This window comes from Arachis duranensis, chromosome 2 (genome assembly GCF_000817695.3).
Source record: "Arachis duranensis cultivar V14167 chromosome 2, aradu.V14167.gnm2.J7QH, whole genome shotgun sequence".
Classification (NCBI taxonomy): Eukaryota; Viridiplantae; Streptophyta; class Magnoliopsida; order Fabales; family Fabaceae; genus Arachis; species Arachis duranensis.
In genome coordinates this window covers 88,873,589-88,895,960 of record NC_029773.3, presented here as the reverse complement: position 1 = coordinate 88,895,960, position 22,372 = coordinate 88,873,589, and the positions used below count along the sequence as shown (strand labels likewise).

Below are 22,372 nucleotides of genomic sequence, written 5' to 3'. Positions count from 1 at the left end.
AACCCGAGTTAAATACTTGAACCCAAGCTCTAAAAAGACTTTGGGCTCAAGTAGGGGCACTGTTCATACCCTGGCCCAATGTCAAAGGCCCAGGTCCAAATAAAAGGCCTAATCTAAAGGATTAAGCCTAGCTAAGTACCGACCTTCAAGTAAGAAGTCGGTATCAGCCACGACTTGCTCTAAAGAAGTCGAACATGAGATTAGCTGGCAGATAAACACTCATTCAAATGAGTAACCGCCCCTAAAATCTCTCTAACCGCTTCATAAAGCCATATCTTAACCTCCCCAAGATAATGGGGCAGTTAACACCCTAAAGATACGGCACTACTCCAACGGTGGTTATTGGCTCACCACTATAAATACACTGACACCCCTCAGGTATCTCTAAGTCCAATACTCTATAGACCTACTCACACCCTTGCTAACTTAGGCATCAGAGTGTCTTTGCAGGTACCACCCCCATCCATTCACGCGAACAAGTCGGACGGAGTCTCCCGAGTTGCAGATCCATCCGGAGCCCTCCTCCTTCATATATTTGGACCACCCAATGCCATCCATCCTATTTATCTCCGGTTACCCACCGTAACACCAATTATCTTAAAACTGAATTTACTGTTAATTTTTTTCTCTCTCAATATTTATATAAAACGGAATCCTTGTATAAAATTTAAAAAAAACAAATATAAAATCTGCAAAATCACCACGATTTGTGAAGTAAATTTGTTAGTTTTTATCAATATTTATGCTTTTTTAAGATATTAATTTGTTAATTTTTATTTAACTAAAAATTTTTTGTTTTTTAATTTGTATATCCATTATTATACATATTATTTGTTAATTCTATGATATAAGTTTTAAAACTAAAGAAGAAATGGGCATTGACAAACATAAAACGTACAAATATAAAACAAAAAGACTCACTCGTATTTTCTTAAGATATTCATGTAAAATTACGACAAAAAATTATTTAATCATAACAGTGTATAAAATATTTTTGTATTTAGATTATCAGGGACGAATCTAAAATTTTTAATATGGAGGGATCAAATTATATACAAATTTTTTAACTTCTTTTTTAGATTTTTTCATTACATAAAAGCAATTTAGGAATAATATATAGTTATTGAATTGGTTTCATCCAAATATAAAAAAAATCTTATAAATTATTTTTTGTAATATCATCTTTGATACAACAATTACCTAAAAGAGACAACAATATCAATAATATATTATAAAATTATAATGGACCAAAAATTTATAGTGTATTTAGTTACAAAAATTATTAATTAAAATTACTTGAAAAAAATCATAAATTATTAATTACTTTACTGTTATTAAATATAAGATACGAATATCAAAATAAAATGATAGTTGGAATTAAATAAGTTAAGATAAAAAAAAGTTAGGTAAACTTTTTTTTTTAAGAATGTAAAATTAAACGAAAATTTGAGTATTTTTTTACAAGAAAATAACACCTAAGATATACAATATAATTACCAGAACATAATTCTGTAAGTCATTACTAATATTTTATATAATAATATAAATGTTAAATATGTTGTTATTAAAAGAACAAATAATTTTTCTTAAAAATAGATATAGAGATAAATATATAAAAACTAATTTGATAAGTACAAAAACTTGAGTGTATAATATTAAATTGATTAAGTAAAAAATATTAGAGAACTAAATAATTAAGATATAAACCCATTACATAATTAAAAATTAATACATATAAAACTACTAAATTACATAATATTTTTTATTTTCTTAGACATATATCCCATATGTAGACATAGTTTTTTAAAATTTTTGGATGGCCGAAGCCACTATTGTCTCCTACATGTTACAATAAAAGATAAAAATAGAATAAAAATTAATAAAAACTGAAATTCACATTTTGTATTTGACTGGAATTCAAATAAAATTACATATCTACAAACATATAAATTTAAACCATAAATGTTGTTTTTGAAAAAAAGTAATCTATATATAACCTTTTAATATCACATTATAAAAATCTAACTAGATTTATACAATGATTCTAAAAATATTAGGGCATAGCATTAGTAAAATTATTATTTCTCTTTTAATAATAATAATAATAATAATAATAATAATAATAATAATAATAAGAACAAAAATAATAATAACTATGATAATATCAATAATATTGTTTAATAGTTATTTTTATTTAAAATAAAAATATTTTTTTATAAAATTTTAACACTTTATAAATTTATACTCTCATATAATTCATGCCACAAATATATTAATAGTAAAAGCTCACATGAATATTATATAATTTAGTTCTCATTTTTTTTAAATTACTCTCATTATTAATAGTTCATAACTTTTTATTGATCTAACATTATAATAGATTTTTACACTAAAATAACTATCAAAGTTTTGGAATTATCCACTTAAAAAATACTAATAGATTTTTTTCCTTAAAAAAAAGCCCACATGATATACACATCATTTTGGTCAATTTATTTACTCTTTTGTCCTGCTACTCACTAACAATAAGGCCTATCACTCTAACTAACAACTTTTACCCAATTCTCCACATGTTATGTATTCATTAGTCAGTCAAAATTTAGCCACTCTTAGCCATTATAACTTTAGCCACCAAAAAAATCTATCCTAAATAGTACTATACAATATACGTGAATAGTACTATACGGACTCTACTGCATAAATAGTAATTTGCACCAATAATTAACGTAGAGAACTCTAAAATCAGATAAAAATTATGGATTAAACTCTCACAAAAATTCTACTATATTCACAATAATTACACGTTATCCTTTCTGTATTCTTACACTTCCAAAAGTCAAGATATAACACTCTAATTTTCTACAGGATTATTCTTAGAAATTCTATGATGAGAAAATTCGATAAATATTTGAGAATTACTTCATTATAAAATAATAAGACGGATTTAGACTTAATAATTGAAAAGAATAGATATACCGTGAGAAATAAAAGCATGTCCTAAGCTGAAAATCGTACCAAACAAACTCCACCCTTTCATAATCAAACCAGTTTCTCCTCCATTATAAAGTCATGATTTTCTTTTTTCTTTCACTACATTTTTCTATCAAACATCACAAAATAATATATCTTTAATTATTCATTAGAATTAATTAAAGAACAATATAAATATATCATTAAGTTTAGTTAACTATGAACCAATACGCATTAAACCGTTTTCTTTTTTTTGGTTTAGCCGAACTAGAATCAAAATCCCATCATCAAGAGAACTTAACTATGATTAGCCTTAATTTTCTTACTCCTTCTTCCTCTTATGACCGAACCTGAGAAGGAACTCCAACCCCAGTTCCACTTCTTGGTTACTTCTTCCATTAAATGCTCATCCTTATGTGTCTTATTGAGAAGAAACCAACGAAGTCTTTGCACCACCTCATCCCACCTCCTCTTCTTCTATCTAATGAACCCAATGCTCTTCATCCTCTTCAAAATTAAAACACACACAAACGGATGAAAGAACAGAGAAAAGAACGAAATGAAGCTGAGGAAGAAGGAAGGAGCTATCTGCAGCAAGAAAATAGACTGCATTCCTCATCATTCTGAATCTTTGAAGCATCCTTGCTGGGTGAGAACCAGCAACTCTCTTTCTCTTCTTCTTCTTCAAATTCAAAGAAAGCAATCCTATTATTTCTCCTTGTTCTATTTCTGCCATTCTAATTTCTATTTCTGCTAGAACAGTTGTAACTAGGGGTGTGCAAAAAAACTGGTTTCACTGAACTGAATTGAAACTGTTTTAAATAAACCAATTTTTTAAATAAAAAACTGAATTGAAACCATAGTTTTTATGAAAACCAATTTACTTAAAACCACTTTTTATGGTTCAGTTTAGTTTTAAACCAAATTAAAACTAGTTTTATTTAAACTCTAAAATTAGTTCTTACATACTCTTTCTGTCTCTCTCCCTTCACTCTCTCTCTCCCCTTCCTCTTTCTCTCCTCTTTCTCCCCCTCCTCTCTTCCTTCTCTCTTTCTCTTTTCCCTTTCTTCCTTTCTCCTTTCTCTCTCTCTCTCTCTCTCTCTCTCTCTCTCTCTTCCTTCCTCTCTCCTTCCTTCTCTCTTCCTCTCTCTCTCTCTCCCTCCTTTTTCTCTCTCTCCCTTTTCTTTCTCTCTCTCCTCTCCCTCCCTTCTCTCTCTCCCCCTCTTTCTTCCCCCCTCTCTCTCCTTCTCTTTCTTCCCCTCCTCTCTCTCTCTCTTCCCTTTTCCTCTCACTCTCTCTCCCTCTCTTTCCTTTTTCTCCCCTCTCCCTTGCTCCCCCTTCTCTCTCTCTCTCTCGCTCTCAAAAGAAAAGAGAGGGAGAGAAAGAGGGGTAGGGGAGAGAGAGAGAGGAGGGGAAGATAAGAAGAGAGAGGGGGAGAGAGAGATGCATTAATTACAATTTTGAGCATTCCTTAGTTCTTTTATTTCTCAAGTTCTTTTAATCTTTTGTTCTTTGATTTCAAAATCCCCTTTTTTGCCCTCTTCACAACCGAAAGAAGTAACATTTCATTCGCATTCCTAGAGAGAACGACCCGAGGTTGATTTACTCTTGATCTCGGTTATTATAATTTGAATTTAAAATATTTGATTTGGGAATTAATTGTTGGTTTAGACTATACTTTCAACTTTGGAATTCTATTTTGTGAAAATGTAGATCAACGATAAATTCCCATGTATCAATAGCCTAAGGTTGCTAATGCGGGAATGTCCGCCTAACTGATAGCATAATGTATGTTAAATGAGACTTGTGCCAAATTGCTAATGCGAAAGTGTCCGCCTAATTGATAGCCTGAGATTGCTAATGCGGAAATGTTAGCCTAATTGATAGCCTGTCTCTTACCGTGATGCCAAGATATCCTAATTGACATGGGTTTGCCCATGATAATAATTGTGCCTAACTGACACGGTAAAGAGACTATATTTGGGGTTCGTCCCGAGTAACATCAGGTTGCAGGTAGACAACTAACACATGAGCTCATGGCCTGCGATAGGAACAGGCATGCATCATAATTATTTGCGCATTTGATTGTGATTGCTTACTGTTCATTCTTTCTGCTATGTGCTATCTGCTTCTTGTTAATTTTCTATTCTCTGATTCCTGTTTGTATTTAAAGTTGTATAATCACAAGTTCTACAAAGCTTAGATTAAGATAATAAAACTAGGAATAATAGTCATAGAGAATAGTATAAGGAGCGGCATTAATACCAACGGAAGATATCAAGATAGAGTTATGTCAGAGACGTGATACGGAAGTAGCCGAGAGACGTAGCAAGTGAGTTGTTACGATAGAGCCGGAACTTTAGGTTTCACGAGAGAGACGTGTTTTCACGGTATCGCCTTACTGAGAACCATAATGCTACAAAATTACTTGGAAGATGATGAACTTACATTCATTTAACTAAAAGAAAGAAAGAAATAAGAAAAAGAAGAAAAAATGTAGCATTAGAGGAAATATTTTTCTGTATTTGCAGCAAATTTGGATGTAACAGGAAGATATTTTGGTGTAACAGAAAGATATTTGTGTGTATTTTAAGAATTTTGGGTGTATTTTTATTCTAATAAGTTCTGCATAATTCAAAACTCTTCTTCTTCCTCTTCCTCATCTTCTACTGCTTCTTCTTTCTCATCTTCTTATTTCGTTTCCTTATAATGCTTCTTGGGAGAAAAAATCAAACAAAGAAGGAAAAACATACGTAATGTTGTAAAATCAATAGAAAGAGGAGAAAAAAATTGCAGCAACAATAACAACAATAAAAAGAACCAAGATGAGGATGAAACACGTAAAGAAAAAGAAGAAGGAATGTGAAGAAAAAGGAGGAGAAATGCAAAGAAGAATGAGGAGGTGGTGGAGGAGGAGGAGGAGGAGGAGGAGGAGAAAGAACGTGGAATACGTTGAAGAAGAACTGTTTCTCATTTTGTACTATTTAAAGTTGAGAAAGCGCGTGTTTACACGCTTTCTAAATTGAGGATTTTTTTGTTGTTGAATTTAAGTCAACTTATATAGACTTATATGCCAAAAAAAATTTGTATATGTAACAAGTCTCATATAATATTGTTTAGAGACAACTGTGTATAATTAAGGTAAATATAATAACTAAAACATTTTTATTAATTAATAAATGTTATATAAATAATAATGCGTGTATAGCAGGGAGAATAACTATGTATAAAGCAATTATGTTTAAGAGAAATAATACACTATTATTTATGTGGAATTTATTTTTAAGTTTGTCTTTTTTTTTATTGTTCATTTTAATTAATTAACCGTAGTCGGTAAATACATGCATCCAGTTGAATTTTTAAATGTATTTTTTAAAAATAATATTTGCATTATTGTTATTCATAAATTATTTATTATAACACAATAATAAAATAGTTACATTTGTGGCAAAATAATAAACTTATCAACAGATGCCTTTGGTGATACTTTTTGGATAAATTCTTTGTTAAGCTAAGAAAATATATAATGAAATGTTAACAAGGTTATAATAGATAGATTAATATTATATAAGTTGTCTAAATTAATTTCAATCCTATTATAACAATTCTAATGTAATTCAAATAATATAAAAATCATAGATGCTACTATTATAAAATATTTTTAAAAGTGTGGTTGTCAATTGTAAAAAAAAAAAAATAATAATATAATTCTGCAATTAGATTTAAAATTTAGACTTTACCCATTAGTTATGGAGTATCTAAATTAATATCTTTGATATGGTTTTTTACAAGTCCATAACCGTGTAAACAAAATGCGAGATCAAAGTTAAATAATTAACGAAATGTCCTACATGACAGCAGTACAAAAACAAGATCGATAATTTAGAGAATAAATACAAGCTCCAGAGACACAAAATCAACCGTGGATGCATCAATACATTTATTTATCATTTTTCTTACAATTTAAATGAAATATTTTCTATAGAACTAAAAAGAATGATAAATAAATGTATTGATGCATCCACAGCTGATTTTATATATCTGGAGCTTGTACTCTTCTCTAGATTATCGACTTTGCTGTTATATAGGACATTTCGTTAATTATTTAACTTTGACCTTATGGTGGGACTACATTGAAACTAAAGGAAACTTTTTTAGATTCAAATAGGACACTTTAAACTTTATGAACCAAAACAGGATTACGCCCAAATGTAGGAGACTAATTTAATACTTTACCCGTTCTTTTAATTTATTTATTTTAGTTAGAGGTAGGGGAAATGTTTGGATTTAGTTTTTGAGACAAAATTGCCAATAAAAAAATGTTCTATTTAAAAAATAAAAGTTGAAAATTTTAAAACTTGTTGAATTGGTAATTTGGCAAGATTTATAGTAGAGGGGGAGTGAGAACTGATCTCCACCAACCTGAAGAATTGAAGCAGGACTATATTGTGCATAGAACTTTATGTTAAAATAGCATGCATGTTTTAATCAATAAAAATAATGATCCGAATTAACATCTTGTGTTAAAATTAGCACGGACGTATATTTTGATATACAATAATTATCCTAATGGCAATCACATTTGCCTCCTAAAATTGCCACATGAGTTTGAATCTCTCTTGGTGAAAAAGAGAGTATAAGATGTGTGTGTGAGTAGGGTGTGTGTTGTGTGTGTTGTATTGACCCAAAAAAAAAAGGAAAAAAAAACTGAACAAAATATATATGCAAGATCAACATTTAGGTGAAGCAAACCTAAGTGAACAAACACGAACAAAATTTATAAGCAAAGTTGTTTACAATAGATAGTGATTAACCAACCACAAATTAAAAAAGATTATTAGTGACTTCTATACCAAAAATATTAAGATATAGATATGTTTCTTTCTTCTATTATAAATAATTTAATTAAACTTGTTATATTTTAGTTTGTCATCTATTAATAAAACAAACATATATATATATACACATAGTATTTTTTATTAAAAAAGACACGAAAAACAAGTTTTCCTTTATTTTATTCATTTTATCTAAAATAGTTGTTTAGATTCAATCTCAAAGATAACCTAAAATGGACAATATATTAGAACCAATAGTCAGACTATCAGTTCGAGAAGGCATTTGTTTGGCAGAACAGGCTTTTCTTTCGATAAGGAAGCTTTTATTTCAATAAGGAGCACAAAATTCTTTGAAACATAGTCACCGGTAGTTGAGGTGAAAGGGGAACATATGCCTTAGAAAGCAACCAAAAGCTAATACCAACATCCAGAATTTCTTTTAGATGGTTCATAGATAACTCAACCCAAATTTGGGGAGTAAGACATTACATCATTCAACTCCAGGGGCATATAAATATACTTACTACCCAAAATTTAATTATTCAACTTTAGCATTAATAGGGATTAAAATAGCTTGGACAAACTTTTACTTTACAGGAGCAAAATCCTAGACTATACATTAGTTTGACCCTAATAGTTAACTGAGATCTCTTGCAACCAAGCTCAAATCCTCTTCTAGTTCTCCTTCTCCCAAGTTATTCAAGCTAGCTATCTATTTAACACAGTAAGCTTTGCAATGCAATATACAGCATCTGTCATTGCAGCACAGATATGCATTTCAACCTCAACATAGATAGAACAGACGTTGAGGCCTATAATTATTGTGTTCACAAATTTAATATTTGATAAAGGAATGGGAAAATATTCCAAATTTACCTACAAACAGTAACAAATATCAGGATGCACGAATGAGGCCATGAAGGTACTGAGTAGCGAGTACCAAATCTACCTACAAGACACTGCTGCAAACCAGTGACATCATCCACTACATTCACAATTCATACATTTACCGGAAGAGCCTCGACATTGGTCTTTTAAATATTTTTCCTTCAAGCTTTAATCGTCTATATGCTTCTCTCAAGTGACATGGACGAATTGGTCCTGATTCCTTCCTCTCTTGCATCACTATTCTAGCTGCAAAAAAGTAGTAGTTTTTATCAACGGGAACTTTTGGAATCAGAATATTGGCCTTCTTAGGACCTAGAACTGCGAGATTTTGACCTTAAAAACATCGTGCATGAACCATCTCATGCTTGTAAGCTATAAATGATAAACTTCCCATACCTGTTTCAACAACTTCACCAACAAACATTTTTGCGATCCCCGATACTACGATCGTCATTGGCACGGAAATTTTCTGTGTCCCAGTGATGCTTGCTAATAACTGTTTGAATATCATCAAAGAGAAGAAAGAAGAGGCAACTTGTAAACAATCTCATCTTACTATAATATAAACTACAGTGCAAATTACAATGCAAAAATAGCAATTTGTAAACTACTATACAAATGCAGAAGCCCATAAGTATCAATAATTCAGAACCAAGGTAATATGTAATAAAAACCAATCTTGAAGATTAACCAAGGAGAAAATGCAAATAAGGTTTCAAGTGTCCAAGTATTGGGAAAAAAGAACCCAACCAAACTAATACACCCAATAGAACAATTTAAATTATTGGATAGCACACTAGTTTAAACATGATATTTTTAGTAAATCAATTTGGGAGATGGCACATAGAAGTTGAAGAACCATACTCTTTTCATGTTAGATTTCTGAAATCCAGCCCTACGGAATGACTCATATCTACTCATCTGTTCCTCAGTGAATTGTGACAATATAGCCCTAAAAGCATAAAAAAAATAATTAACCCAAAACAAATAGATGGTAAATAAAAGCAAGATCAACAAAATATAACCAATAACATACTGCATCTTGGCCATCTTATCAGGATCGCCGCTCGAAGGGAACTTTCCGAGCTCAACGTCCATGTTCTCCTCCTCCTCTTCCTCTTCCTCTTCCTTGCTCTTCATCCCAGTGCCAGCACCACCGCCTCCAGCGGTGGCAGTGAAGGAACCACTGGCACTGGCATTAGCACTGCCACTGCCACTGCCAGGGGTGAATTGTGAAGGACCCTTTTTGGCATTGTCGTCATGAGGGAGCTGGAGCTGGTCTTGAGGTTGGGATTGGGAACTATGAGCGGCAATTGAAGAATTAGGGTTTTGCCGCGCGTCCGCGGAGGCGTCAGCTGGGGATTCAGGCGGAGAATCCTCTTGCTCCTCGAACGCTGCTTCAAACGGATCCTTTGATTGCTTCATTCTTTCTATATATCAATCAACACATAAATTTCTTCATCAGCCAATAACATTCCCAAATTCAAAGTTCATACAAATAATTATAACTGGTCAAAGAATACTGATTTTTCCTTTCATTTTGCAAACTAACTAAATTAACTGGAAAAGAAAATTGTGTGCATAAGCATCACCTCAGACAAATCGAAACTGAGTGTTGCAGGCGGCACTTGTGTTGCTTGGGTGCGGGAAAGACAACCAAATGTGGCGGGAAAATGGAAGATGTGGTGATGTGGCGGTTGAGATATGATGGAAGGGAAGAGAAGAGGGAGTCAAGCTTGTCTGGGTTTTCAAGCTTGTTAGGGCCCTGAGCCTTAGGGGGTCTCTGGTTTTTCCTTTCCTTTTGGGCTTTAAGCCCTCTACTGCAAGTCAAAAAAAAAAAATTAAACGTTAAATATTAATTTATAAAGATAACCAACTTTAAATTAGCTGAATAATCAGCTTATTTATCAAACCTAAGTGTTTAAATATCTTTTATGTATGTAATATAATAATTTACTGGCCAACAACAAATATTTTGGCTTGAACTGGAGATAACATGAAAAGAATATATATATTACAAATATAGTTTCCATGTTTTTATTAATTAACAATATAAAACATGTTAATATTATTAGTAAAATGATTATTTTTTCATAATTAGTTATCTATTTCCGCTTATCTTCACTACTCAGCTCAGCTGCTCTCTTCCCGAACTATTTTTGCAAGCACTAAAATTAAGGAAGCCATGTTATGAAAAAGGAAAAGGAAGAGAAGAAAAATTTCACAAACTGAATCCATGTTTTCAATAGCCGGAAGGATCATCAACAACAATGGAACAACAACCATCACGATGAGACTGATTCCTCGCCTCCTATCACTTCACCGTCACTCTTGGAATTCTGTTAGTGGCGGTTACAAAACCCTCGATCACAGAGCCCCCAAGTTCTGCTGTGTACGGCACAAATCAGAGGGAGGAGGAGGAGGAGGAGGAGGAAGGAGGTGGTGGTCCGGAAACGATGACCGTTACGACCACATAAGAACTGAGGCGAACTGCCCGCGCTGCTCAAAGCCTATCACAGTTGTCTTCTCCAACAGACCACTCTCCATCTCGGCCCATGCGGCACCCCCGGGCCTATACCAGGCCCTCAACCTTTGCCCGTCTTGCAGGACCGCCTTCTATTTCAGGCCCGTCAAGCTCTCACCTCTCCACGGGGAGTTCTTCGAAATCGGTCGGGTTAACGCTCCTCTGAGACCTCCGGTTCATGATCATGATTGTAATCATCATCGTGCTCTAGCTGCTTCTTCTTCTCACGATTCGGCGAAGAAGAAGAGTGATTTGCCAACGCCGAAGCAGATATTTGAAGCACTCAATCGCTATGTTGTTGGCCAGGAGAAAGCGAAAAAGGTTGCAACCTTCAGCTTTTCATTTCATTTTATTTGATTTCAAATTTAATTAAGGGTAATGCTACATGTACACCAAAATCCATCAAAGTCAGCTACTAGTATAAAATACATGTTGAAATACAAATACATATTGAAAATAAATTAAACCACACATGTATTTATACACAAATACATTGGTAGCTGATTTTAGTGGCTAATTTTAGTGTACAAATAGTATTTTTGTTTAATTTATTTAGTTTTTGATATGAAGCTATTCTTTCATATACTGGTAGTAGGGATAATACTAGTTCGAGTGTAGTGATTAGTCATTAGGAAAATGCTTCATAGCAAGAAAATTTTCTGGAAAATGTTTGCCGGAGTAGTGTGTGCTGAAATACACTTACCCCATGATTTGCTTTTATCAAACCACTCATAAGCTGCATTTGTATTGCCATTTATTTGCAGCAACCTGTTTTTGGCAATGTAGCTTCACTTTATTCATTGCCTGCCTATGATGCATAAATGCTTGAATTTTGCTTTGGAATATGTACTATATTCATGATTGCATATATTTATGAAATTCTTATGTCTTAGATTCTCTCTGCATGACACTAATGTTTTGAAATAAACGATAAGATTTTCAACTCCATCCATTGTTTTATTTATTATATGGGAGTTATCGTCATGTATAGGGTAATCATTGGAATAGTTGTCTGTATTAAGTAAATCGACATAATTGTGTAATATATAGGTTCATGAATTCTCTTCTTGGTTATTTTTCTTTTTTTTTCCCCCTTTTTACCCTGATATATATTAATGTAGTTTTTATTCTCAACTCAAAGGTTCTTTCGGTGGCTGTTTACAACCACTACAGCAGGATTCATCTTGCTTCCCTCAACCAATCAGAAGATGGAGATGATGTGGTTGAACCAGAGAAAAGCAATGTCATGCTTATTGGTCCAACAGGCTCAGGTATCACATTGCTATTTCACTACATCATTACCCTTCCAGAATAGAAAGAGAGTGTGTGTTTCTCTGTAATTTGTAATAATGGATTGTAGTGAGACTCAGTTGCCACTTTTGCTGGGAATTGTAGGCAAGACGTTGCTTGCGAAAACACTGGCACGTGCTGTGAACGTACCATTTGCCATAGCAGATGCAACAACACTGACTCAGGCAGGTCCCACAATATCTTCTTGTGTATGTGTTCTGTATCATTTGTTTTATGGACTCTGTTTTACTGATAAATGCAGTTTTTCTTTTTCAGGCGGGTTATGTGGGAGAAGATGTTGAATCAATATTATATAGGCTTCTTGAGGTATGTCCTTGAACTCTCTATTCACCTACTGTTTGCTCTATATAGATTATTGTCTTTTTCATTCACAGTCTTAGTGGTAGATACAGATTTTTCAACTTTTCTGAAACTTTTCTTGATGGACTCTTTTTAGGAAGCGGATTTTGATGTGGAATTAGCTCAGCGGGGAATTGTCTATGTTGATGAAGTTGATAAGATCACTAAGAAGGTTTCCTACTTCTATAAAATTTTGATTTAATATTTTTCTGTAATTGCATAAAATATTGATTTTGGCTAGTTTGTCAGGCTGAGAGTAGAAATATTGGAAGAGATGTATCTGGAGAGGGTGTGCAGCAGGCCTTGCTAAAAATGCTGGAAAGCACTGTGGGTAAATTTTATATTAAGACTCCCTTTTGGCTTTTGATAACTACTTTATTTCTTCCATTTTGTCTATCCTGTGCTTTTTTATAAATCTTTACATAGCAGACCCAAGTCCCAACCCAGAAATTTGGCAGTTGGCAATCAATATAAAAGTTTGTTGAATCGTTGTAGACAACCTGCAGATTGCATATGATTTCATGTCATTGTGTTTTACATTGTCAATAAAGAAACATTGTTTGGAGTAACATTGCATCAGATCTAGGTAGCCCTAGAAAATGATTAGCAATTGGATGAAACCATTGTACACATTTGCATAAGCATTAGTCGACTGCAGGGGAAGTATTTAGAAAATAAAATAGACTTGCATCCATATAATTTAATGATTTTAAAACTTTGAAGTATGCTTGTGATCTTCTATTTATATATTATATTCTTGTATTTTCTATCTTTTCCTTTCAGGTAGTGAGTGTACCTGATAAAGGAGCTAGCAAGCATCATGCTGGTGATAACATTCTGGTGTGTTCGCACAAACAGAATTTACATTTATTAATTATTGACATAGATAAGAGAAAGTACCACTAATGGTTGAAATTTAGAATTGAGGATATTCTTGTCATGAGAAGATAAGAGAGTTTGTTTCAAAAGAAAATTAATATAGAATTGAAGAGTTTGAAATCGCAGACTTTCTGTTTTCTCGTGTATCCGATAACCTTGCATGATGTTTGGCAGATTGATACAAAGAATATTCTTTTTATATGTGGAGGGGCATTTGTTAATTTGGAGAAAACTATCTCTGAAAGGTGAGGCCATATTCTGCTACTATGTCGCATGCATCCCTGTAGATTGTGATTGGGAATTTCAGTTGAAGTCGTTCCCCTTTCCAGGCAGCAAAACTCATCCATTGGGTTTGGAGCACCAGTTTGTGCAAACATGCGGACTTCTGGATTCACTGATGCTCTAGTCACATCGTCACTTCTTGAGAAGGTGAGATCTTATACTTAAATATTGTATTTTGGCCATGCATTTTTTTTTCATTTTTTGTGTTTGTTACTTCGCTGAGTACTAGCATAAATTTATGTAGATAATGCAGTAATATTTGGGCTTTCAGGTAGAAAGTGGTGATTTGATTGCATATGGCCTCATTCCTGAATTTGTGGGGCGTTTCCCAATTCTATCTGGTTTGTCTGCTTTGAACGAGGAACAACTTTTTCAGGTATCTAGAATGTCTATGGCAAATGCATGTCCAATTTCTGCTTTGGAGTCCATTTTTTCATTATATTTAAATACGAATGTGAATACATCTAGTAGCCCTTAAAATATGAGGCAAATACTTCATCGTTGATTCTTATAAAATATGTGAATACACGTAGCCCTCTATCGGCTTTGTGAATTCCACTGCTTCTCACAAAACTTTTTATGAAACACAGGTCCTTGTTGAACCTAAAAATGCCCTTGTTAAACAATACAGAAAGATGTTCGAAATGAACAATGTAAGCTGTTAGTCTTTTTCCCATTCATGTTTTATCCCGATTCTTATTGTGCTTAAATTCTTCTCCAACATACCTCATTGGGTTGTTCAATATTGTTGGCATGGTAACCTCTTTTCAGTGACTTATGTCATTTCTGATCCAATATTTCAGGTCAATTTACATTTCACTGATACTGCTCTGAGATTGATTGCTAAGAAAGCCATGGCAAAGAACACTGGTGCCCGTGGTTTAAGAGCCTTGTTAGAAAATATTCTTACTGAAGCAATGTTCGAGGTACATTCTATATATTTTAGTGTCAGATTTTATTCTGTTTTCATTTTTTTTAATATAAATGTGTCTTTTCTGAATTTTGATTGCCTTATCCTCAGATTCCAAACAAGGTGGATGTTGACAATGTAAAAGCAGTGCTGGTTGACGAAGAGGCCGTCGGTTCATTGGATGGCCCTGGTTGTGGCGCAAAAATCCTGTACAGTGTTGATGATGGAGCGTTGGAGGATCAAACATCAGCATATGTTTGTACATAGATAATACTTGTCAGAATCTTCCTTACCATCCTTTTGTTTTTCTTTATTGCATCTTTTTCTTGTTATTATCCTTATGGTATATACCTCCCCACCCTCAAATAAAAAGGAGGGGAAAAAATAACTAAGAGCAAATATGAATAATATTGTTCTGTACAGCTAATGAGCATGGTATAATGTTAAATTCAATCTCTCTATAATAGGGTTCTCATTAGTCACAACACATCATATATTCTTGGTTGGATTAAACAAGTAGTTATATATCAAACACTGTTGTGTACAGCTGAAGATGGGGAAAATATGCAATAGGATAGGAGTCCTTCACGGAGTATTACTTGCTCTTGATGGATCAAGAAAAGTTATAGGCAGCAGAACTATTTAAAGATTCAGAATGGACTTACAAATTTTAGGCAATCTCACCTAGTGCTACAAAACTTAATAAATTGACTATTTAAGTATTAACATTACTAGCACCAACTATCCACGGGTTGGTGAACATAGATGCTCTGAGTTCCAACGATTTTCACACCATTTTTCGAAGCATTTCCCTATCCATTAAAGAAGAGGCTACAAGCTAATACCTATCTCAACTGAACAAACTTCTTGTTTTGCAAATAACCAATCATGATGTCACTTCATGGAGGCAAGCTGAATTGTCTCCGGGGAAGCAAACATAAAATCAAATCCAGGAGAACAAGAACTCCCTTTAATGAAACTTAATTGGATTAGGTGAATCAACATCTACTTCATGACCGTAGTAAGAAATATCAACTAGATACATGAAAGCCAAGAATGTATACTTATGGACAAGTGTTAGTGGCTTTATCACTTACATTTTCCTTAGTGTTACTACTTTCTATGTATCACTTTCAATGTTCAATCTTCAATGGATAAGATGAATAACATGCTGAGAGTCACAGTTCAAAAGGGCATCTGCAGAATAAGAGCTGCCTCTCCATTCAGATATAACACCATCCAACAGTTTAAAAATCAGATGTACATCGACTTAAGTAATTAATAAACATCAAAACTAATTGAATAGACACAATTCTGATAAAAGATTAATAAGATTACCTTAATTTCTTAAACAAGTATGAATTAAGTTAAAAAGCATAAATCACTTCATTGCCAACAAGCAACAACCATGGGAAGGACTTTTCCCTTAGATACTCCAATATTAAAATCTAAAGCAGCGTGAATATTCCAAGCCTTTTATCACAACATGCAATAGAAGAGGACCGACGTAGTAATCTCCCGGCCTTCACCTATCAAGGAAGTGATTTCTGCACCAAGATTAACCTTAACCACATTAGCACATTAGTCAGTATGACATTCTCATATACAAGTTGTTCTGACAGTGATCATTCCTTGGAAGGATGGAAAATTCATTCATAAATCATAATTACAGACCAATATATATTAAGACATGAATAAGACAACGAAAGAGAATGAGGATGGAAATATGAGATTACCTTGGCAGCATTCCTCAAACCAAAAACTAATTAAGCTTCCACTGATCAAAGAAGTAATTTACTCTGTCCAAGTATTAAACTCCCTGTTAGACTTGCTCACATTAAAAATTGCTTCAATTATTTAGGATAAATTTATTTATTTATGGACGAAGTTATGATATACCACCACTTTGGTACATCATACACTAAGGTGATCCAATAGTGCAGTTTGAATCTTGATTAATGTCATTCTTTTATGATCTAAATGTAAACATTGGATCACCTTGTTGTATCTTCGACATTTTTCTAATTCGTGGAAATAATTTTTCGGTTTAAGTAAGAAGCAGTGAAGCATGGAATACATTCTCACCTTACTATTTTCGAAAATGTTTAGTGCTTATTTGAATGAGTTTTTAAGAAAATATCTTTTTTCGAGTTATATTTTTTTTTAAAATTTTATGAAAAAATAAAAGTAATTTTTTTATTGAAAAAAGATATCAACTTAACAACACCCAAACAAGCACTTAAACATCTTCCTAACCAAACGCCTAGGTAATGGAGAACTGTTTCTCTGATCGACTTGGTTTTCTTCTTCATTCAAACTTTGAGATACTTCTTGTGGTTTTGAGGAAACCAGTGACATCCTGGTCCTGTTATTAGAAATTTGACAAATCCTGGAAACCGATGAGAACCTTTTTTGGTCTGCTTCCATCTTGTGAATCATCCTTGTCTTGACTTCGTCGAGAGTGTAAACCGATTGAGAAGTCCTCCCAATCCCAAATTCCCCTTCCAAACTGCCTTTATCTCTAAAAAACTGGAACTGAGGATCCACTTTTTGAAAGACATCAAGGATGTCTGCGGCATATATTGGGTAAACCCCGCACCCTATGACCTCCCATTCCTCTATGACCCTCCATTCATATGGGATACGTCTTCTCCATGGCGTATAATCTTCACGTAGAGTTTCATGTTTGAATGGAGATAGAGTTTCCGCTTTGAATTTAAATGTGGCATTGTTGCCATGCCAATGACGATTATGAGCATCATGTCGAAACCATATGCAAACATGATCTGAGTTCCATCGACTCGTTCTAGCAAACTGTTTGCTATACCCAAAATCACCGTATTGACAACGGATTCTGGGAGGCCGTTTTGAAGAAAAAGCACGACTAGTGGTGGGAGACTCTATATGGGAAGGAATATGATAAACAACACAACAGAGAATGAAACCAACTAGCTGGTTCAATGGTTGATCTGCAGGAAGGTCAATAGTTACTGAAGCCTCTCTTGTCTGATATATGAACCATGGTGGAACCTTGCTTCCGGGATAAAAAACCTGACTGTTGGATTCAGGGAAGAACGTAATATCGTCATCATCAGCATCAGGTTCAATTTTGTATTGCAGCATGTCAGCCAATATATCTCTAATTGCTACTCCCATCATTGTAAGATGCACATATTCTAAGAATGAATGCTCATCAAGCCTCTCGCAGTTTTCAAAAGAGATGGATTTTAGATTTAAGCTGAATACTGTCTTTATATTGAACAATTTCTCCAGCGATCTGCAGTTTGTGGCAGATAAATGTATAAGAGATGGTGGAAGTTCCGGTAAGGATTGAAGGCTGAAGCAATCCTCTAAGTTGAGTTCTTGTAACCGCGATAAGACTTTCATACTTTGAGGGAGTTCAATCAACTGTTTGCAGCCTTCAAGATTTAGTACCTCAAGGGATACCAAGAGACACACTTCGTTTGGAAGAGTTTCAAGTCTCACATTACTCGGATCAAACTCTACAAGTTTCGTTAGATGGCTAACTGATGAGTACAACTTATCAATTCCTGTCCCTCTGAAATCCAAACTTCTTAATTTCTCTGATGACAATGAAAATTCCTTCAAGCTTGAGCAGTAACGAACATCGAGTTTTTTAAGAGATTTTAAATGGATATTGCTTTTAAGACTCTTTAGTGCTTTGCAACCCCAAACACTTAAAGTTTCGAGCTTGTGGATGGATAAAATGGATGGATGAAGTTCAAACAACCTTACGCATTCAATGAGGTATATTTCTTCAAGGTTTGATGCATGAGTAAAATCTGGAAGCTCCACTAGCTGCTTGCATCCCCTAAGGTTAATCTTCTTTAAATTTACAAGATCCTATAACAATAAGGGGACCATCATCACATGTTAACATACTTAATTTTCAATTAAGAGAAGAAGGCTAAAAGATGCTCTTATACATGTAGATATCTATACCTGAACTCCATCCCAAAGTTTAGAAACTTGGCTATCTGGCATAGAAAGCTTAACAAGCTTCTCAGCACAAAAATTTGGCGGAAGAGACTTCACAGGGCAGCCACTCCACTCCAAGTATCTTAGTTCCTTTGGAAATGAATCAAAAGTTGAAGAAACGTGCACATTTGCTGATTCTTTTTGCCTCCATGAATCATAAAATTTAAGAAACCTTATATTAGGCATCCTTTTAAAAGTGTCGGCATCTAAATGTAGATCTCTTTTAATTTGAGACAAGTCCAACATAATGCCTTCAACTGAGTCTGTTCCCTGCAAACAATCCAATGGCCAAACATGTTATCATGTTAGTCGCATTTCCTGCATTAACACATGCAATCAAGGAAAGTAATTAAATATGTAGTTTTCTTACCTTATTATTGTTCAGTACATTGTAGACATCCTCATGGTTACTTAAGCGGCTACGTCTTCCAGGGTCTTTAATTGATTCTTGACGAACTATTTCTCGACCCATTTGCTCTATCAAATCATGCATTTCTATTGTACTATCCTTTGAAATCGTTATAAGAGCTTTACGTGAAAGGTTGCCTATGCCAATAGCAGGAAAGAAACCACAGGATTCTAGAAATGGTACAACAACATCCTTATCTTCTCCTTTGAAAAAAAATACAATGTCGAGGAATATCTCCCGCTCTAACTCATCTAGCCCATCATAACTCAATTTTAAGACGTTAAAAATGTCTAGATTAGGATAAATCTTGAGTTTTCCCAAAGCACTCTCCCATTCTTCTACAGTTTTAGAATATAAATAAGAACCCAAAACTTTTAAAGCCAATGGAACGCCTTTTGCATAATTGACTGCCATTTTAGAAACCTCTTCATATCCAGCTTCAGGACAGGGTTTGTCAAAAGCATTCAAGCAAAAAAGCTTGAGGGAATTTTCAAAACTCAAGCCCTGGAGCTCATATATTCCATGAACTTTTCCAAGGACATGCTTGTCTCTGGTAGTTACAATGATCCTACTACCTGGTCCCAACCATTGTGTAGCAAGATGTTCAAACTGTTCTAATGTATCCATATCATCAAGCACTATGAAAACTTTTTTTCGACTCAACTTTCTCTGGATAAAAGCGGATCTTGCTCTGGATGATCCTTTCAAAACAAGGCTTTCTCCGGCTAATAACTCAGAAATAAGTTTCTCACATAAAAAAGGCACACCAAACTTTTGTGATTCTTCTCTTACATTTTTCAACATACAACTGCCTTCATAATGAGAAGAATATTTGTCAAACAAGAATTCAGCAATAGTAGTTTTACCTATTCCTCCCATCCCCCAAATTCCTATGATTCGGACCTCGCTCGATTCAATTTCCAATAATGATTCAATACATGTAAAACTATCATCAATTCCAACAAGACCTTTGGATTCTATTGAGAAAATATATGACAATTTCTCTGAAATATCATTCACAATTTCTTCAATGAATTTAGATTCATCCCTGTTGTATAAAAAATATAAGAAAATATTACACATTACAAGTATAATTGGAAAGAAGTCAAGCATAACAATGACAAAATAAAAAATTAAAAAGCTTAGCAGGTATGCATATGCATATGGCAATATAGTTAAGTACTAGAGTAGTGGATTAAGTAGTAAAAAGAATAACTTACTGATATTTCGATGGATAGTGAAATCCAGATAAACTAGAAGCTTCCTTTAAAGCAAATCTCCAACTTTGCACCTTCATCATACTTCCCTTCAATCTTTGTTGGTGTTTATCAAAAGCCTCCTTAAAGGAATTATTCTGATGCCGCACATCAGAGGGAACAACGTTGTAGAAAACAGGTATCACAATCCTTTGATCTTGCTTCATGCATTGAATTACTTTCACAAGTTCATTCAAGCACCAAGTTGAAGAAGCATAGTTTTCCGAAAAGATGACTAAGGAAATAGAAGACTCTTCAATGGCTTGGATAAGCGTGGATGAAATGTCATCTCCAGGGTGCAGTTTCTCGTCGTCCACGAAGAAATCTATATGGTTACGATGCAACTCTTTCCTCAAATGGCTAAGAAAAGAAGTGCGGATGTCTTCTCCTCTGAAGCTGATGAAGACATCATGTTTGATTCTGGGAGCATCCAATAAAGAAGAAGAAGAAGTCATTGAAAATTAGGAAGAGAGTGTAGACAGTGGTGAGATCTTCAACACAGTGATGTTTTGAGTGACTATGAGTAGAGTGTCAAAGTACATACATAGATACATATGAATCTTCCTGGTTGTTTCTTGGCTGGTGCCTCCTCCTTTCTCAATTAGAAGACCCTATGTGCACTATTATTCTTTTGTTAACACTCTCAATTATTAGTGTTATGTCATACAATAATAGAGAAAATATGAGGAGCCAATAAAATATTTATACAATGTGTACAATAGAGGTTTATGGAGTATTAGAGATATAATAATTAGTGTTACATTTTTCCATCAGCTGAAATTTTTGGGATAAGTGATATCATGACATGGTATTAAAGCGCTAGATCCGAAAGGTCAAGAGTTCGATCCTTGGTGAATCCAAAAATTAAACTAATTTTTCGAGAAAATATTTATTATCCCTTGTACTCGGATGGTTATTCTAAATAGTATAGGGATGTTCATTTCAATTTCATAACTCAATAGTCATCCATTATCTCCCTAGCGGGATCCTATAATAATAACAACCGTGTTGAAATTTCATTTTGTTCACCCTTCATGTTGACCAAACGCGTTTGGGACTTTAGCACAATGTTTCAAGGTGTTTTCTTTTTTTTTTAATGAAAAAAATTCAAAAAAACCTAAAAATTCAACGCTAAAAATAATAATTCATAAACATTTTCACCAATTCACTCGTTGTCATTTGTAAAGAATCTGTTAATAATATCGACCACACTTAAACTTTGATTTTTGAAGATTCTATTTTTTTTAGTCAAATTATTCAGACAATCGCAAAAAAATCAACCAACCACCACTTTCGATTCATCTTTTTTGTTGATATATTCGTCCAACTTTCATAGTGTTGTTTGAATGTACCTGGAATAGTTCATATCCTTCTAAAAGCGAACAACCAAGCACACCACACCTGCCAAGTGAGCTCACAACTAATGAACAAGTGAAAAGCTGTTTCAACAGATTTATGACATAAAACACACATGTTATCATTCTGGCTAATAACACCTAATCTCCACCATCTTTCCCTTGTATTCACCCTACCAAGCAGTGCAAACCAAGTAAACAACCTAGCTCTTAGTGGGACGAATCATCTCCAAATAATACTAGTGAAGCTATAGCTTGTGATATCCGTCAGAAGTACCTCTGCATGCAATACCTGCACAAAGAAGTTAGTAAAATAAATACCTTTTTTATCAAATTATCAGATTACTCTCTCCTCCTTCTCCGCTATTAGTTTCACTAAATGCAGAATTGCATGAAGCTGGTTTATTAGTTTCAA

At 33.8% G+C, this 22,372-nt stretch overlaps 3 protein-coding genes across 8 annotated transcripts; 1 reads left to right on the top strand and 2 right to left on the bottom strand.

Moving 5' to 3' along the window:
- Positions 1-8,239: 8,239 nt before the first annotated feature.
- LOC107475794 (transcription initiation factor TFIID subunit 11-like) lies at positions 8,240-10,526 on the bottom strand. The gene is made up of 5 exons (XM_016095469.3): positions 10,286-10,526; positions 9,730-10,123; positions 9,558-9,645; positions 9,090-9,189; positions 8,240-8,939 (listed from the first exon to the last, which is right to left on the bottom strand). Exons 2-5 carry the CDS (start codon positions 10,116-10,118, stop codon positions 8,812-8,814), a joined length of 705 nt encoding a protein of 234 aa, XP_015950955.1. The 5' UTR covers positions 10,119-10,123; positions 10,286-10,526; the 3' UTR covers positions 8,240-8,811.
- Positions 10,527-10,791: 265 nt separating this feature from the next.
- Positions 10,792-15,391, top strand: LOC107475792 (CLP protease regulatory subunit CLPX2, mitochondrial). Of its 5 annotated transcripts, none has more exons than XM_052257439.1 (13): positions 10,792-11,538; positions 12,359-12,488; positions 12,613-12,692; positions 12,784-12,834; positions 12,965-13,039; positions 13,117-13,194; positions 13,651-13,707; positions 13,921-13,991; positions 14,076-14,175; positions 14,300-14,406; positions 14,642-14,681; positions 14,832-14,954; positions 15,050-15,391. In XM_052257439.1, exons 1-13 carry the CDS (start codon positions 10,930-10,932, stop codon positions 15,203-15,205), a joined length of 1,677 nt encoding a protein of 558 aa, XP_052113399.1. In that variant the 5' UTR covers positions 10,792-10,929; the 3' UTR covers positions 15,206-15,391. The 5 variants fall into 5 exon arrangements, with proteins under 5 accessions (XP_052113399.1, XP_015950952.1, XP_052113400.1 ...); XM_016095465.3 differs by having other exon boundaries at positions 10,793-11,538; positions 14,300-14,404; positions 14,619-14,681; XM_016095466.3 differs by lacking the exon at positions 13,117-13,194 and having other exon boundaries at positions 14,300-14,404; positions 14,619-14,681.
- Positions 15,392-15,476: 85 nt separating this feature from the next.
- LOC107475791 (disease resistance protein RPV1) lies at positions 15,477-21,217 on the bottom strand. 2 transcript variants are annotated; one of them, XM_052257438.1, is made up of 7 exons: positions 20,567-21,217; positions 19,308-20,394; positions 18,902-19,207; positions 17,024-18,802; positions 16,675-16,737; positions 16,036-16,485; positions 15,477-15,906 (listed from the first exon to the last, which is right to left on the bottom strand). In XM_052257438.1, the coding sequence occupies exons 1-4, from the start codon at positions 21,055-21,057 to the stop codon at positions 17,156-17,158; spliced, it is 3,531 nt and encodes a 1,176-aa protein (XP_052113398.1). In that variant the 5' UTR covers positions 21,058-21,217; the 3' UTR covers positions 15,477-15,906; positions 16,036-16,485; positions 16,675-16,737; positions 17,024-17,155. The 2 variants fall into 2 exon arrangements, with proteins under 2 accessions (XP_052113398.1, XP_052113397.1); XM_052257437.1 differs by having other exon boundaries at positions 15,580-16,485.
- Between the last annotated feature and the right edge of the window lie 1,155 nt (positions 21,218-22,372).